Source organism: Triticum aestivum, chromosome 5A (assembly GCF_018294505.1).
Source record: "Triticum aestivum cultivar Chinese Spring chromosome 5A, IWGSC CS RefSeq v2.1, whole genome shotgun sequence".
Taxonomy (NCBI): Eukaryota; Viridiplantae; Streptophyta; class Magnoliopsida; order Poales; family Poaceae; genus Triticum; species Triticum aestivum.
The window spans coordinates 571,805,346-571,821,543 of NC_057806.1; the positions used below are offsets into that span (position 1 = coordinate 571,805,346).

General features: G+C 42.1%; 2 protein-coding genes and 1 non-coding gene across 5 annotated transcripts; 2 read left to right on the plus strand and 1 right to left on the minus strand.

The window, feature by feature from the left end:
- The first annotated feature begins 1,069 nt into the window (after positions 1-1,069).
- Positions 1,070-6,630, plus strand: LOC123104878 (rhomboid-like protein 15). Of its 3 annotated transcripts, none has more exons than XM_044526806.1 (13): positions 1,070-1,312; positions 1,806-1,971; positions 2,427-2,730; positions 3,520-3,552; positions 3,640-3,731; positions 3,834-3,907; positions 4,025-4,119; positions 4,190-4,277; positions 5,095-5,237; positions 5,650-5,701; positions 5,785-5,838; positions 6,111-6,185; positions 6,280-6,630. In XM_044526806.1, exons 1-13 carry the CDS (start codon positions 1,289-1,291, stop codon positions 6,283-6,285), a joined length of 1,206 nt encoding a protein of 401 aa, XP_044382741.1. In that variant the 5' UTR covers positions 1,070-1,288; the 3' UTR covers positions 6,286-6,630. The 3 variants fall into 3 exon arrangements, with proteins under 3 accessions (XP_044382741.1, XP_044382742.1, XP_044382739.1); XM_044526807.1 differs by having other exon boundaries at positions 5,095-5,192; XM_044526804.1 differs by having other exon boundaries at positions 5,650-5,838.
- Positions 6,631-7,053: 423 nt separating this feature from the next.
- TRNAE-UUC (transfer RNA glutamic acid (anticodon UUC)) lies at positions 7,054-7,127 on the plus strand. The gene has a single exon. It is a non-coding gene; the product is annotated as a tRNA-Glu (tRNA).
- A 4,386-nt stretch (positions 7,128-11,513) lies between these two features.
- LOC123104879 (glutamyl-tRNA(Gln) amidotransferase subunit C, chloroplastic/mitochondrial) lies at positions 11,514-14,128 on the minus strand. The gene is made up of 5 exons (XM_044526808.1): positions 13,829-14,128; positions 13,697-13,737; positions 13,288-13,343; positions 12,130-12,184; positions 11,514-12,045 (listed from the first exon to the last, which is right to left on the minus strand). The coding sequence occupies exons 1-5, from the start codon at positions 14,039-14,041 to the stop codon at positions 11,970-11,972; spliced, it is 441 nt and encodes a 146-aa protein (XP_044382743.1). The 5' UTR covers positions 14,042-14,128; the 3' UTR covers positions 11,514-11,969.
- Between the last annotated feature and the right edge of the window lie 2,070 nt (positions 14,129-16,198).

A 16,198-nucleotide genomic window follows, 5' to 3' on the forward strand; every position in this document is an offset into this window, starting at 1 on the left:
CTAACAAGAACAAGTCACACATGGGCTAGATCCTCGAGTACATAAAGTAAGATACACGATCCACGATCAACTAGGGACGATACAAAAGGGTAACTGATTCTTCTCCGTGAGGAGGTCTTGATGTTCTTCCCTAAAGAGGGGTCTTGAATCCGCTTGGGGGATCTTCTCCGGTGGAGGCTCGAATCTCCGAGGAGAAGGTAACCAAGTGGATGAGCAAAGCTCTCACACAAAATATGAGCTAATCCTTTGCTAACCCTAGAAAGTTGTACGAGGTGAAGTATATATAGTCTAGGGGGGAGAAGGGATACACGGGCCTCGGCCCTTCACTGTGCGCAGACAGGGGAGGCCGGATGTCCGGGCTGGTCGGGCCGGATGTCCGGGCTTTCAGGCGACGCCGGATGTCTGGGCTGGAGTGGTGGCATTTGTTGCTCTCGGGTTCGGAGGGGCCGGATTTCCGAGCCGGTGGCCGGATGTCCGGGGCTCGGGAGAGGCCGGATGTCCAGGCTGCCAGGGTCGGATGTCCGGGGCCTGTAGCCTTCTGTGGCTGGGCTACTGTAGTGGAAGACGCTCCAGGGGGTGGACTTCCGGGGCCTTGGCCGGATGTCCGGGGCCTGGGAGACGCTCTTGGCCCCTTCCGTTGGTTCTCCTCTTCCGTGGACTTGGGGACTTGTACATCTTCATGCACATCTTCGGGGGGACCCTCTTGGTACCTAATCATGCACAACACCTCGGACTTAGATAGTAACCATGTCTCATGCATAGAAAGTGGAAGTTCGGAGAGGAGTGAGTTCACCTTATCTTCAATAGCTTTGGCTCGGACTCGTGTCATTGGTCCAAGTGATGTCGTTGGAGGTGTGGGTGCGTCCATGGGGATGATCTTGGGATGCTCCGCATCAGTTAAGTATTCTAATTCTATCAACAATGCAAATACTTTACTAAATCAGCGACACTTATTTTGGGACGGAGGGAGTATTCAGTTAGGTTTTGCTTTGACAGGTTTTTTTAGGCTATTTTCTTTGACAGGTTGTACATATTTTCTAATTTCATGGTTAATTTTGTTTTTCCATAAATCACCCCCGCGTGGACCCTGGGACCTGTTCAGGCCCCTTCGAGCCCAAGTAATGCTCATCTTTTACAGCAACGGCACATTTCTTCTTCCCCGAGGTCGCGGCCGGCGCCCCCAAAACCCTCGAGATCTCGCTAGTCCGCACACCCCTCCACAGACACCCCAACCTCCAGCTCTCGATCCCAGCCCGGCGGAGCCACCAGCACCGGAGGCGCGCCCGAGATGCGCCCCAACATCATCACGGAGGTGCGGGTTCCTGTCCCCAGTTTCGATTTCCGGGTGAATTTCCGCGGGCGCCTTCGGATCTGACAGAAGCTAGCCCCAAATCGCCGCGGGGTTCCTCCTGCCACGAGCTAAATCCCAGGGGTTCCGCGGGGAAGCGCTCCGAAGGTTTCGTGGGAAGCCATAGTTCCTATCGATAGGAAATCGATCCTGGCTTGTGCGGGGGTTCCCCCCGGGGGGCACTGGTTGCTTGAATTAAGCTAGAAAGAGGAGGCCTGCAAGTTTCGAGCCAGATTATGAATGGGTTTTATTTCCGGGCAGTGGGCTTGGTTCCCCTGGTTTGATTTTGACAAGTCTGCTGCTTCGCTGTTAGGTTTGTAGGGGATTGCTGTGATGGCTCTTAGAGCGGTGTTTATGCAGTGCATTTACTGGAGTGGAGGATACCACAGCAGGAAATGTGGCAAAATTTTGGCGTTTTATTCTTCTTAATTACATCTATATGTTTTCGTGGATGCAGGCTGGGGTTTCAACTAGGCTGAACCAGTGGTGGGGCAGCACCCCATTCATTACTTCCGGCGTTACCATAATATGTGCGGCGATATATCTGGTGTGCCTGTTGGTTGGATATGACTCCTACGCTGAGATATGCTTCTTGCCTTCTGCAGTGGCCTCACATTTTCAAGGTCTGTTTAATTCACCTTCCTTTTCACGGAACATAAATACAAGTTTCTCCGACAATGCTGGAATAGTTCTTTTGTGGAAAGAGGAAATCTATCATTTACGCTGAGCATATAGGTTCTGTTAAAGGTCACCTGGCTTAAACCTTTCATTCGCAGTGATTGTTTTAATGGTGCACATCCAAGTTCCATTCATGCATATAACACAAGAAGTTCTATTTACACATGCCAATATGCCATCAATTCATGAAACACCTGTTCAATTCTTCCAGAGGTTAATACTACCTGCTGAAATGTTCGTAATCGTTGAAGTAAACGACAAAAGACTCACGCTACTTGGGATATCCACCTTTCTACAGATCCAAATGCTGAACAAGCTCAAGGCTACTTATAAAATTTATGTTGTAGTTCTCATTTTCTTTTGGTACGTCTACCCTGACGTGGTGCTTATTTTCGTTCAGTGTACAGGTTCTACACATCTGTTCTGTTTCATGGCTCTTTGCTTCATGTGCTATTCAACATGCTGACCTTTGTACCCTTGGGGACCGAGTTGGAGAGAATTATGGGATCAGTCCGTCTCTTGTTCCTGATGTTCCTTCTTGCAACAACCAATGCAATTTTCCATCTCATCGTCGCCTTCTTGGTGGATTATAATCCTTTATACCATGTCTCATATCTTGTGGATGAATGTTCGATTGGCTTTTCTGGAGTTATATTCTCAATGATAGTCATTGAGACAAGCCTGAGTGGAGTGCAATATCGAAGGTGCATCCCTTCTCTGGTTGTTAATGCTACACCTACTTTTATGATTTGCATGAGGGTTCAGTTTATCGGCATGAATTGATTATATGCCTAATGTTAAAAAATGTTTGCTTACTCAAATTGTCTGTTGAGGTCGTACCCTTTTTTTGGTATGCTGAATATAAGATTGTAAACTGTTGTCAAAATCTTGAAACATGATATCATGCTGTATGATAAGTTTGTAATGCTTTCGGACTAGTATAGATATGGTCAATTGACGGCCATAATTGAATAGTGTTTAATTATTTTCATTTATTACATCCAATTAATAAATGAGGAAAACTCACTCTGCTATAATAGAGTTATATCTATTGCAAAATCGTATTTAAACCCAATTAGGCATGCTAGACATAGACTTCTGTATGGAGGATAGATGGCTCAAATGTGTGGCTAAAGAACATTCCTGCATATGAGGGGTTATTCACTAACCCAGGGGTCCAGGATCAAAGGTTGCACAAATGCAAGCAATATATGTTTCCAGTTTTCACTAGACATCTTGAACTACTATAATTTTCTACATATCCTTATTTGTTTTTTCTGGTTGTTGCTTTTATATTTCCCTGATATTGCAAGAGCATCATCACTCATTAGCCAAGCATCTAGAGAAGTTAAATTGAAACTTTCTCCATTTTCAGAAAGAAAATGCCCCTTCTTGAAAGTCCACAGATACCCAAATTTTTAAATGAAGCCATTACTTCATTTTATTTTATGACATTTAATGCATATGAAGTAACATCCTCTCTCATTTGCCAGTGTCTTCGGTCTCTTCAATGTCCCTGCAAAATGGTATTCATTCTATGCACCTGTTGAATTTCTTGCATCCAGTTTACTATGTTTAATTATACAGCAATATTTATATTTGTGCATTGTCAGGTATGCATGGATTTTGCTGATACTGTTTCAGTTTCTCGCTAGTAATGTTTCATTACTGGGGCACCTCTCTGGCATCTTGTCTGGATTTGCATGTTTGTTCCTTGTACCCATTTGACCTTTTCCTTTTTTGAGTCTTTATGAGCTAGATTAGGTATTTTTATCACCTTTATTGAGCTTTTCTTTACTTCCCTCAGACACTTATGGGTTGTTCAACTACTTGCTGCCTGGACCATCATTTTACTCTTCTATCGAAGGCTTGTCCATGCTAGTAAGTTTTCTTTTCCAAATGAATCAACTTGTCCTTATGTTGTCTTTCATAGTTCCATTCTCCTCTGGGAGACATTTCTTTCTGTTGATATGTTTTTCCTGAGATGTTGGATATCAGTCTGTTTGTGTTAGGCGTCCTGGCTTTATTCTCTGTACTGGAGGAACAACATATGGCCAGCTTCCTACACATTCTAACATGTCCACTCCACCCAGGTATTGTTTCCATACTTTTTTATTGTTTTGCTGTCCAGGAAAGTAATGAATCAAGTTCTTGAATTTACAGCGCTCTGATAAATGCAAATTTCTTGAGAAATATTTCGTCATGGATGCCAAGTAGGCGGACATCCACTGTTCAGACGTCTACTAATCAGGTATGAAAAGTAAGAACACAGTTTACTACTTATGTCTACTGTTGATCTCATGGTCAGATTGGCGAAGCCATATAGTTTTAGCACAATACATTACTACAATGATGACCTAATCGTAGTAGGTCATCAAGAAGACATAATCTGAACATTGTTATAGACTGGAAGTTTCTAGAGCTGCACTTGGTTTACGTTATTGTCCTTGATCTATTGATCCATGGAGCTTTTCCTGGAAGCTTTCTTGTGAAGCTTCTATGAGCTCTAAAAGACTATTGAGATCGAATCATTCCACAGATAGAGTATATGACTAGTAATAGTTAGTTTTGCTGTTAATATTTTGTAACCTGGCTGTTTGAGTGTGAATAAACCTATTCCAAGCAATTGTGTAGATAGTGGATAGAACAAAAAGCTACAGTTGCTAGTGCAATATATGCATTCATAGAAGATGGTGTATACGAAATTTATATACAGAACTGTAAACTAATACGTAGATTGTATTGTACATTAGACCGTTCCTCGTTGAAACTGGTCCTGCTTGACTCAGTTAGTTGAAAATATGTTAGCTCATATGTCCTATCAATTTTATGGTAGCTCAGTTCAAGTATATAGATAGCACTTATTTTGGCAGCCATCAAGATGATGCTGTCCTAAGCGTACAAGGTTCTTTGTCTTCATGTAATCCATACACTAGAAAGATATTCTCTCATAGCACTTATTTTGGCAGCCATCACGATGATGCTGTCCTAAGCTTACAAGGTTCTCTGAAATATGGGTTATCCCTGTAATGCATAGCTTAAAGACTTTGCCAAATATTCTCTCATAGGAACAAGAAGACCCGAGATTTCCAGGGAGAGGGCGGACGCTTGCTTCTACAGAAACTGAACCAACTGCAAGGGAGGCCAATGCAAATTTGCATGCTAGGTTGTTGGATAACTCAACCCCAAGCGACCTTCTAACAAATTCACAGTAATGCATTTTCTACTCGACACTTCGTCAATGTATTACACATTTACGTTGTCGTCACTTGTATATTGAAATCAGAAAAGCAGCAGTGTTTAGAAGGATATATAATCACAAGCATAATTTTTTAATAAAAAACTTCAAGCATATAATCATGGGGGTCGTCATTTAAAGGATGATCTTTTTTTGATAAAAAAAATAACACTTAATTAGGTACATTCTCGTATTGAAAGAAAATGCCATAGTTACTACTTAGGAAGTGTGTTATGTAATAGCAAGGAGAAATGGTTTCGCTTAATGTCTCTCCAAGAAATGGCATAAGCTTACATAAGCTGTTATCTAGCTTTTCAAGGGCTATTTACCTGAAAAAAGAGGCACTACTTATTTAGTTTGTAATTTTGGACCTTCGTTGTAACAGGCATACAGCAGCAAACGCTGTCAGAGCTGATGCAACAGTAACAGCTGACCAGGTATTGTGTTATGTACCCTTTGATTTCCTGTCGGCTGTTGCTATTGGTTTAATAATGGTTACTGGACAACTTATCCTCTGCAGACTGATACATTTGATGAAGAGCTTAAGAAGCTGGTTGCGATGGGCTTTGAAAGGGTATTTACTCACAGCCTTTTTGCAGTTTGTCATGCTAGTGCACGTCGGTGTGCAAGAGACCCATAGTAGATTTGAAGTAAAAAATGGGTAAAACAAACCGGATTACTTAGATGATTTAAGCAAATATATTGACGGCCATGCTTGATGTTACTACAGTAAGCATCGGAGGACAAACTAACTCAATCTAAAGCCATATTTATGTTAGAGGCCAGAACTGTTTATGGTAGAGGGGATCGCAAGCATCTCACGGATGGAATGGTTTCTTGCTGCAGACTCAGGCTGAAGTTGCTCTTGCCGCCGCGGACGGAGATCCAAACGTTGCCATTGAGATTCTCATGAGCCAGCAGGTTTTTACTGATACTGTCTTCAAATTAATTGTTCAGTGTTCTGTTACTCCTTCTGACATCACTTTCTTTTGCTGCAATTGTGGAAACATTCCAGGATTAGGGATTAGCCACACAATTCTATATCGAAGTGAGCGCAGTTATCGAGCATCATATCTCTTGCTTATCTGGAGGTTAGGTTCAGACTGTGGATGGGTAGTGGACTTTATAGAGATCATGGTGACAGAGTGGTTTTCGGAGAAGGTGCCATTGATTATGCAATTTGTATAGGTGCAGAAGCTACTGTGTAGTGCCTGCTTGCATTTGTCCAATCTTATGTAGTACACTAGTACTGAACATGGAAGTGTCAAGGGCTCCAGTTCCAGGCATCAGTTGACTGATTTCATCACCGCGCGTGTATACACTAAGACTTGAAAGTATTATCCAAAATGATGACGCTGATTATCCAGTTTGTATAGTTGCAGAAGCTACTGCCTAGTGCCTGCCTACTTGCATTTCTCAAATCTTATCTACTGAAACATGGAAGTGTCAAGGGCTCCAGTTCTGGGCGTTTACAGCAAGAACTTAGACGAACCCAACAACCTGTTTTCCCTTGAAAAACGCAAAACGATAAAATGGAAGTTTATGTACAAACCGTGATAGGGCCAACACCCCAAATTTACAACGCCACAACGCCTTAGAACCACTGTCCCTGCTTTCGCCTATGGGTGATGCAGTAGCAGGCCAGTGAGGTCAGGCTGTGCATTCTCAAAGATCGCTGCGCTATGATGCTTCCTGATCCACCATGGAGCATCATCAGTGGAGCAGTACCCTTGCGGAACCCCTAGGACAGATCGTATGAAATATCAACGCCAAAGGTAACATCACACAGTCCATTGTCGTCCAGCCCGGTTAGGATACCTGGCTTTCACCCAGGCGACCCGGGTTCAAATCCCGGCAATGGAGGACACTTTTTTTTGGCACTATTTCTGTCATGTTCACGCCTTCCAGCTCTAGCTTCGTTAAATCTTTTGGTCCTGGTTTGGTTTCTGAATCAATGTGACATTTCTGGCCATGCGTGCGTTTTTCTCCAATCCCTCATTTGAGTTTGGACGCCCACACAATATAAATGCACCAAAGAAAAATGATGAAAAATAAATAAATTTTAGGCTTACACTTTTCCGTCCAAGCAAAAGGCGTGACTGATGGTTTGAAGAAGGCATGACATCCCATTGACTCCACACACGTTCATTTGGTACCCTTTTTTTTTTACTATCCAGATTTTTATCATCCGATTTGTGTGCACTAGAGAAAGAATAACCAATCCTAGTGACTGTACTCCAGCAGTCCGGGAACATGATCTAGCCAATGTAAAATTTGAACATAGAATTCCGGCTAACCAAGAATATTTTACAGGATTAAAAATCTAAAACCCACGGAAAACTCAAACAGAAAACATGACAAGTCCTGAGGTTAAGCCTAACCCAGAACACGTGCATGGTCAACAAATTAAAGACGGTTTACCAGGTATAGCATCGCATAACCCCTATTGCCGTTTGGAGGCATGGCCACCCCACATTCCAGAAACATAAAAGCATATGAAGAAAATGACATGTATTTGGTCCGAACGCAAAATGGCACATCCGTATGGATCATCTATTATAGGCACCTCCTCAAAAGAACTTAACGAACCCAACAACCTGCCATAGTGGGCATTTCCTCTCCAGCGTCTATCAACTAGTGCACCGGCGCTTTGTATGGTGCGAGATTAACATTCTCTAATATAGAAATTACTGTAAGAAAAATATTCTCTAGTAGAGAAAGAGGTACAAGGGATAAGTAAAGTAAAATGTAACCTACAACTATAACAAATCTGACATGATTTTCCATGAAACAAACAAACCCATAACTTGTAGGCCTTGTGACACAATACTCCTAGATCATGAGCAAGACGGCCTTCACATTTAGCCTTCAAAAACATCTATAAAAACAAGACCATTCATGTATGTTCCCTTCTTATTGGCTTTACTTATTTGAACTTGTTCTAGCAAAACAGGGAGAGAACATACGTAAGATTACTCTTTGCAAATTGGTCGAGCATCCTATGACATTTCTGGCTATGCCGACCCTTGCATGTATCCGTCTATCTGACTAACCAAGACACATTCACGTTTGTTTTTCTCCAATCCCTCACTTGTCTGAACACCCACACACTAAATGCACAAACGAAATGTAACATAGAAGCTAAAAACAGAGCAGGTTGTTGCCCACACACGATAATTTGCCATCTGAGAGCAACAGCCATGAGTGTGTATATATAAGCTGCAAGGATGAAAGAAAGCGTGACTAAGGATTTGAAGAAGGAATGGCATCAATTTGAGTCCACAATGCGTTCATTTGACACTATTTCTGTGACGGTCACGCTTTCCAGCTTCTTTAATCATACATGCGTTTTTCTCCAATCCCACATTTGAGTTTGAACGCCTACACAATAAATGCACCAAAGAAAAATAGTTTAAATATAAAGTTTAGGCTTGGGGTTGTGCAACTTGAATGAGAACTAATTCAGGCCAACACGATACTTTTTCATCCGAGCAACAGCCATCGAACTTTCGAATGTCTATAGTCGAAAAAAGTATGACAGATGGTTTGAAGAAGGCATGACATCCCTTTGATTGCACACTTTGGTACCATTTTTTTAATGTTCCCACTATCCAGCTCTTTGTAGTCTGATTTGTGTGCACTAGGGATGCAGAGCGGCACCCGATCCACCCCGCTTCATAGTATAAATAGATCACATTAGCTATAACTTCCCCACCCAGATTTAGCTTAGTTTGAACCATCCCCCTACTTATGCAGGATATGCGGGACGTCCGCTTGCATCCCTAATTCCACCTAACCCAGAACATTTTACTACAGGATTAAAAAGCTAAAACCTGCAGAAAAATCAAAACAGAAAGCAAGACGGGTCCTATAAGCTGGATAAACCCTAACCCAGAACACTTACAAGATTAACAAATTAACGACAAATTACCAGTTGATAGCATCACACGAACCCGATCGCAGTTTGGGATGCATAGCCCTAGAAGCCACCCACATTCCAGAAACATAAAAGCATATTAAGAAAATAACATGTATTTGGTCCTAACGCAAAATGGCACATCCGGATGGAGCTTCTGTTGCAGGCACTCCAAATCCATCGCTCAAATTGTTGAGTCGTGCCGTTCTAGGCGAAAGGATGTCAAACTTAACTCGGCTTGCTGATTGCTTGCTCAATGCTTTGCAAGTTCAATTGTTTCACCGTGCCTCGTTGTACAATGGAATAGAATGTTAACAATGTCATAATTTTGATTTACAGACCCCACATGTCATTCTTTACTCTTTAGTCAGCGCATTTGGTACTTTGTTGTATGGATCATAGTAACTTGGAAGGGCCTCTATTATGGCATCTCTGCATTGATGGAAACAGGAAAGATACTCAGCCTTTGCTGCAAAGCTTTACAACAGGTCAATCGAAGACATGAAGCCTTCTTACCTGTTAGAAAATGGTTCCGCCTTGTCTTCTCTCATAGAACTATCAGCTGCAGTATCTGTGACCCAAGATAGTCAAACATGAAAACAATTAACAGAAGGTGGCAGACAGCCAGAATAAAAGACATGGGCAACATAATTGCTTAGTGGAATTTCTAGGAACTCCGATAGCTTTAAAAAAAGTTGTATGTTTGTACAACGAATGCAACCCGAGGGAGCAAGATTATGGTATTGAGATTATATTGAGGGATATTGCTATACCATATGACATGACGAATGTCCTGTATGTTATTCACATGAATCAGCACAAGCATTCGAGCAGCATATCTGTTGCTTATCTGAAGGTTAGGTTCAGTCCGGATGGATAGTGCACTTTGAGAACGGAGCATAGAGGAGATCTTCGTGACAGAGTGGTTTTCGGAAAAGGTGCCATTGATTATGCAATTTGTATAGGTATAGAAGCTACTTTGCCCTCCAATCTTATGTAGTACTGAAACATGGACGTGTCAAGGGCTCCAGTTCCAAGCATTAACTGACTAATACCATCACTGTGTATACAGCTCCTCAAAAGAAGTTGACGATTTCCTCCCGAGAACACGCAAAACCCCTGTGCCTTATCCATTGATAGAATAAAAAGTTTATGTACAAACCATGATGGTGCCAACACTCCAAATTTACACCACTTTTTGCCTATGGGTGACTTCGTCGAGCAGCAGTGCCGTAGCCAGGTTCCTCGTACGCCCCCGGGCCAGCAGTGTATATACAGCAGCAATTGTAGCTACAATGCGCTACTACAACTAGCGTCAACGAAGAAACCAAACCCCACGCCTCAGGGCATGACCCTGGCAGCCCTGGGCCTTGCTACGCCCCTGTTGAGAAGGCTGGTAAGGCTAGGGTATGCGTTATCAAAGATAGCTGCCTTATAATGCTTCCTGATCCACCATGGATCATGATCCGTGGAGCAGTGGTACCCTTGCAAGGCGAGAGGATGGATCGGAAGTCAAGTGTCACCAACCTAGTAGATTCACGTCGTTCGTCCATTTATAATTTGTTTTTCTCCAATCCCTCACTTGAGCCTGAACGCCCACACACCAAATGCACAAACCAATTGTAACATGGAACCTGAAAACAGAGCAGGTTGTGGCCAGTATGCTAATTTTCATCTAAGTGCGACATCCATGAATGTATATATATAAGCCGCAAGGATTGAAGAAACTAAGCGTGACTGGGAATTTGAAGAAGGCATGGCATCCGTTTGATTCCACAAATGTGTTCATTTGGCACTATTTTTGTGATGATCACACTTTCCGGCTTAACTTTTTGGCCCTGGTTTCTGAATTAGAGTGACATTTCTGGCACTATTTTTGTGATGATCACACTTTCCAGCTTCTTTAACTTTTTGGCCCTGGCTTCTGGATTAGTGTGACATTTCTGGCCACACTTGTGTATTTCTCTCATTTGTGTTTGGACGCCTTGACAATAGATGCACCAAAGAAAAATAATTTTAATTTTAATTTTAGGCTTGGGCTTGTGCAACTTGACTGAATTGTTTAAAAAGAAAACACTGCATGTTCTGGCCAACACGATAGTTTTCTATCTGAGCAACAGCCATCGAACTTTCGTGTGTATGTATATTGTCAAAAAAAAAAAGCGTGACTGATGTTTGAAGAAGGCATGACATCCCAATGACTCCACACGGCGTTCATTTGGTACCATTTTTTTATGGTCACACTATCCAGCTTTTTATCATCTGATTTGTGTAAAATAGAGAGAGAATGAACAACCCTAGATATTGCACTCCAACAGTACGGGAACATGATCTGGCCAATGCAAAATTGAAATAGCTAAAACCTGCAGAAAACTCAAACAGAAAGCACGATGAGTCCTGAGGTTCAGCCTAACCCAGAAAACTTACAGGATTAACGAATTGAAGACAAATTACCGGGTGATAGCATCACATGAACCCTATCGCCGTTTGGGAGGCATGGCGCTAGAAGCCCCCACATTCCAGAAACATAAATAAAAGCACATTAAGAAAATGACATGTATTTGGTCCGAACACAGGATGGCACGCAAGGATGGATCTTCTATTGCAGGCACTGCAGATCCATCGCTCAAATTGTTGAGTCGTACTGTTCTAGCCGAGGATGTCAAACTTAACTCAGGCTTGCTGATTGCTCGTTCGATGTTTTGCAAGCTCAGTTGATTCACCATGCCTCATTGTATAATGAAATAGAATGTTAACAATATCACAACTTTGATTTACAGACCCACATGTCATTCTTTGGTCAGTGCATTTGGCACTTTGATGTATGGATCATCATAACTTGGAAGGGCTTCTATTATGGCATCTCTGCATTGATGGAAACAGAAAAGATACTCAGCCTTTGCTGCAAAGCTTGATAACAGGTCAATCGAAGACATGGAGCCTTGTTACCTGTTAGCAAATGGTTCCGCCTTATCTTCTCTTAAAGAACTACCAGCTGCAGTATCTGTGACCAAGATAGCCAAACATGAAAACAGGTAACAGAAGGTGGCAGACAGACAGAATAAAAGACATGGGCAACATAATTGCTTAGTGCAATTTCTAGGAACTCTGATAGCTTTAAAAAAGCTGTATGTTTGTACAACAAATGCAACCCAAGGGAGCAAGATATAGTACAATCATTTAAGCAACATAAATGTGTGTAGATGAAGGAATTTATTTTGTAGAAAAACAATTTTTCAGTGAGCATGTGCAACAATTGATCAACCAATGCCTATGTGTGCCATGCAGCCGGGATACTGTGTGGCTCCTTTCATCCACTACAATTTTGCACAGGACGCCGCGCAACAGCATCCCGGCTGCCTGCTGAGGACTGCATGTTGGTGGAGCAATTATTGCATGTGTTCACAAGGTTTCGTTTGCACCACATACCATGGACGAAAGCATACAATGTTAGAAACAATGAATTAAATTAGTCAAAGAAGAAAGCAAATAGATATTTTTTTCTCACAACTCAGATGGCTCACTGTCTTGTTCTGCTACATATTAAAATTCAAAATTAGTTGTTACAAACATAAATAATTCATGAGATTCTTTTTGTTCTTCACTAATCCTTCAATTTCAGGTCTGTTCCCTATATTATACATTAATTCAAGAGAACTTAAAAGTCGCCGTGCAGTTAGAGAATCTGGGTACAGAGAGAAAAAAGGGTATAAAGTATGGACTGTGACTATTGTCAAGTGTGGTACTACCGAACACATACATATCAAGATTCAAGAGCACATGCACACTGTTACAATGAACTTGTCTAATAAAAAATGGATATAATACTATGAACTGCACAATGGCATAAAATAGAGCTGAGGCAATCCTGAAGCAAATGCCTAATTTTGCTAGTTAAACACAACAAGGCATTATACTTTGTCATAGCTATTGAGATTATTTTGAGGGATCTTGCTATACCATATGACATGATCAATGTACAGTATGTTATTCACATGAATCATCACAAGCATTCGAAATTGTCTTTGGACTAAGGGGCACTAGCACACTAGTAAGTGATAAGCAACCATCCTACATAGAAATGTGAAGAGTTACATGGATGAGTACCAGCTCTAAGTGAAGGCTCAATGGATTCAAGATCAACCGCTTGAAGTTGCCCAAACCTGCAAGGAAAAGAGAGAATAATGATTTCTAACTGCTTCTGATGGCATAAATAAGCATAAGTTCAGTCCCCCGAATCAAGCACGGTTTCTCACAGCCCACCTAAACAACCACCACCACAAGGAGCATAATTTACTGGGCCTAAGTCAAGCATGAGCGCTTGTGGTAAACATTTCTGATGGGATTACAGGAACCGTCAATTTGCCATGAAGAACCACACGATGTTCCTTCTAACCACCGTTCGAGTCTAATCTACATTTATTGTTACAGACTCCAACAATTCCACTACCAGGTAGCAAATGCTAAGGTCTGAATTGTGCAGAGTGATAAAAACAGGTAAGGGATCGTAAATTACCAGTCCACCACCTGCTGAATCTTGGGCGCGAACTCCTCGGCCTAGCGGTCGAACAGGCAGCAAAGCATTAGCTCACGGAAAGTTTCTAGAGGGTTACCATCGAGAGAGAGAGAGAAAGAGTGGCGCGCTGACCTCTTGCGGCGAGAGAGATATGCGGGCAGACTTGGCGAGGCGGGGAAGGTCCGGCGGCTCCAGGGGCCCCGGCCCCGCGGTGGGCGCTACGTTCGGGGAGGAGGAGAGTGGGCACCGCCGCAGCAGAGACCACCTGGCCCTCGGCGAGGCGTGCCCCGGCGGCGCGGCAGCCCAGCGGAGCCTGGGAATGGCAGAGGCGGCGGCGGAGAGCATGGCCGTCGTTGTTGCCGGCGATGCTAAAAGGGGGGAGGGGTTTGGATTTGGACCAGAGGCGATCCCAGCGGATTATCCCACTGCTGACGCTCTCCCCTCTCCATGTGCACCGTCCGATCTGTACTCTACGGCTGTGATTGTCCTGCGGCATTTTGCGGTCGCTGGCTGGAGCTCTGGCTGGGCTTCGTGGATCCACCTCGCCTGGTGGCTGGGTCGTCGCCTCCGACTTGCTGTGCTGCGAGCCTCGTCACGGTTCACGTGGCAGATTTTGCATGTAAATACATTTTTTTGAGGGGGCATGTAAACACATTTAGATTAATTAATAATCACTCAGGTTTTAAATTAAAATATGTTCTATTTTTGAATCAAATATATATAGACGCGTTTTAGTGTGTCTTGTGAGGTCTCTTGAGTCTTGGCCTCTTGAATCGGATTTTTTTTGCCAAATCCTTGGGAGGTCTCTCGTGTCTTGGTCTTCCAAGAAGCAAAATTTTGTATCTTTATCTACCACCGAAGCAGAATACATTGCGGCCGGATCATGTTGTGCTCAATTACTATGGATGACACAAATCCTTAAAGATTATGGCATGAATGTGAGACATGTCCTATTACTATGTGACAATGAGAGTGATATTAAGATTGCACACAATCATGTTCAACATTCTCGAACTAAGCATATTGATGTGCATCACCAGTTTATACGTGACCATGTGGCTAATGTTGGCATTGACCTTAAGGATGTCTGTACCGACAAACAAGTGGCGGACAACTTCACAAAACCACTTGACGAGAAGACATTTTGACGCTTGAGGAGTGAGTTAAACGTTCTTGATGTTTTCAATGTGAACTAGAAACTCAATTGGATGCATGCAAGGACACGAGCTTTCACAACTAATCCTTAATATTTCTCTTATGATGGACTATCGTATATCATGGATACATTGCTTCCTTGTATTGCATCTAACCCCGTCTAGGTACTTGGATGAGCTACATTCTACAAATTTGCTTCAACTCGTATCTTGAGCAATCTCACATGAACCAAGTATCAAAGACTTCCTTTGTTGTGTTCAAGGAACAAGACAACCAAAAGTATCATTTGCCAACATATGATTCAAATCTTCACTCTTATCAATTTGGGTATACATGTAGTTCCTTGTGTGACTAATTAGGAAGATTAACTTCAACTTCAATGGATTGCTCCTAGCTCATGGTGGACATCATCATCCTTGAGTATCCACAACAAATTCAACTACATGATTTCGTCAACAACAAAAGCCAATATAATTCCTCACATCTAAGAGAAGTTTTACTCCAAGTCATGAGCTAAAGCAACTCTAGAAGATGTGAATGCATTGAAATGCTTCAACGAAAAATGTCAACCCCATTTGAACTTAAACGATGAGTAAAACCTATGATCAAGTGTTCTAACTTGACTCCTAAGTCAATGTACTCAAATATAGATTAGATGACTTAGTCGACGACCCTATCTTAGTTGAAGTTTTGTGTTTTCTTTCTTTGTTGTGTGTTTTGTTGTTCATATTTGTCTTTATGTTCATGTGTTCCTTGTGATCTCATTTGGAAAAACTTTTATAAAAATACCAAAAACTCCTTTGATATTATCTTCTTTCTATTTTCTCTATCAATTCATTGCAAATACTTTACTGGTATAACTGCAAAGTGAGATGATTATTCACAAAACCTACTTTATCATGTGCAGTTGGTCTCTCCGATCAAAACTCCTTGGTGACACCAGGTCAAATTTAACTAACGCATAGCAGTTCTTCGGTCTGACAGACAAGAACTGGCTCAGTGACACCGATGTGATCAATCAGAAGATCCAACCCTCGGTTGAAGCTTCATAATTTCTAATTAATATTTTTTTGGAGACACTGAAGTGCACAAGAAAAAGAATGTTTTGCCAAGAAAGTTACATCTATTTTCTCCAGCTCCACTCAATGATCCTCCTCTACAAAGAATTTCCAACTATAATTCTGCTTCATGTGCAAGTCCAGGTCCCTTACCATTTGACCTACAAAAATAAGAAGAATAAACCCTTCTTGGAAATTGATTTCAAAGGGGAGAGATATGCACATCAAACCTTATATAACTTCAAAGCATAGCAATAGAGAAACATAAGAGGAGAGATATATGTTTCTA

Coding starts and splice junctions, on each gene's coding strand:
- LOC123104878 (XM_044526804.1), top strand. CDS start 1,289: ATGCGCCCCAACATCATCACGGAG. Junction 3,908..4,024: donor TCGAAGGCTTGTCCATGCTA/GTAAGTTTTCTT, acceptor GTTGGATATCAG/TCTGTTTGTGTTAGGCGTCC. Junction 5,238..5,649: donor GACCTTCTAACAAATTCACA/GTAATGCATTTT, acceptor TCGTTGTAACAG/GCATACAGCAGCAAACGCTG.
- LOC123104879 (XM_044526808.1), bottom strand. CDS start 14,041: ATGCTCTCCGCCGCCGCCTCTGCCATTCCCAGGCTCCGCTGGGCTGCC. Junction 13,738..13,828: donor TATCTCTCTCGCCGCAAGAG/GTCAGCGCGCCA, acceptor TTCGACCGCTAG/GCCGAGGAGTTCGCGCCCAA. Junction 12,185..13,287: donor TGAGCCTTCACTTAGAGCTG/GTACTCATCCAT, acceptor TCTTGGTCACAG/ATACTGCAGCTGGTAGTTCT.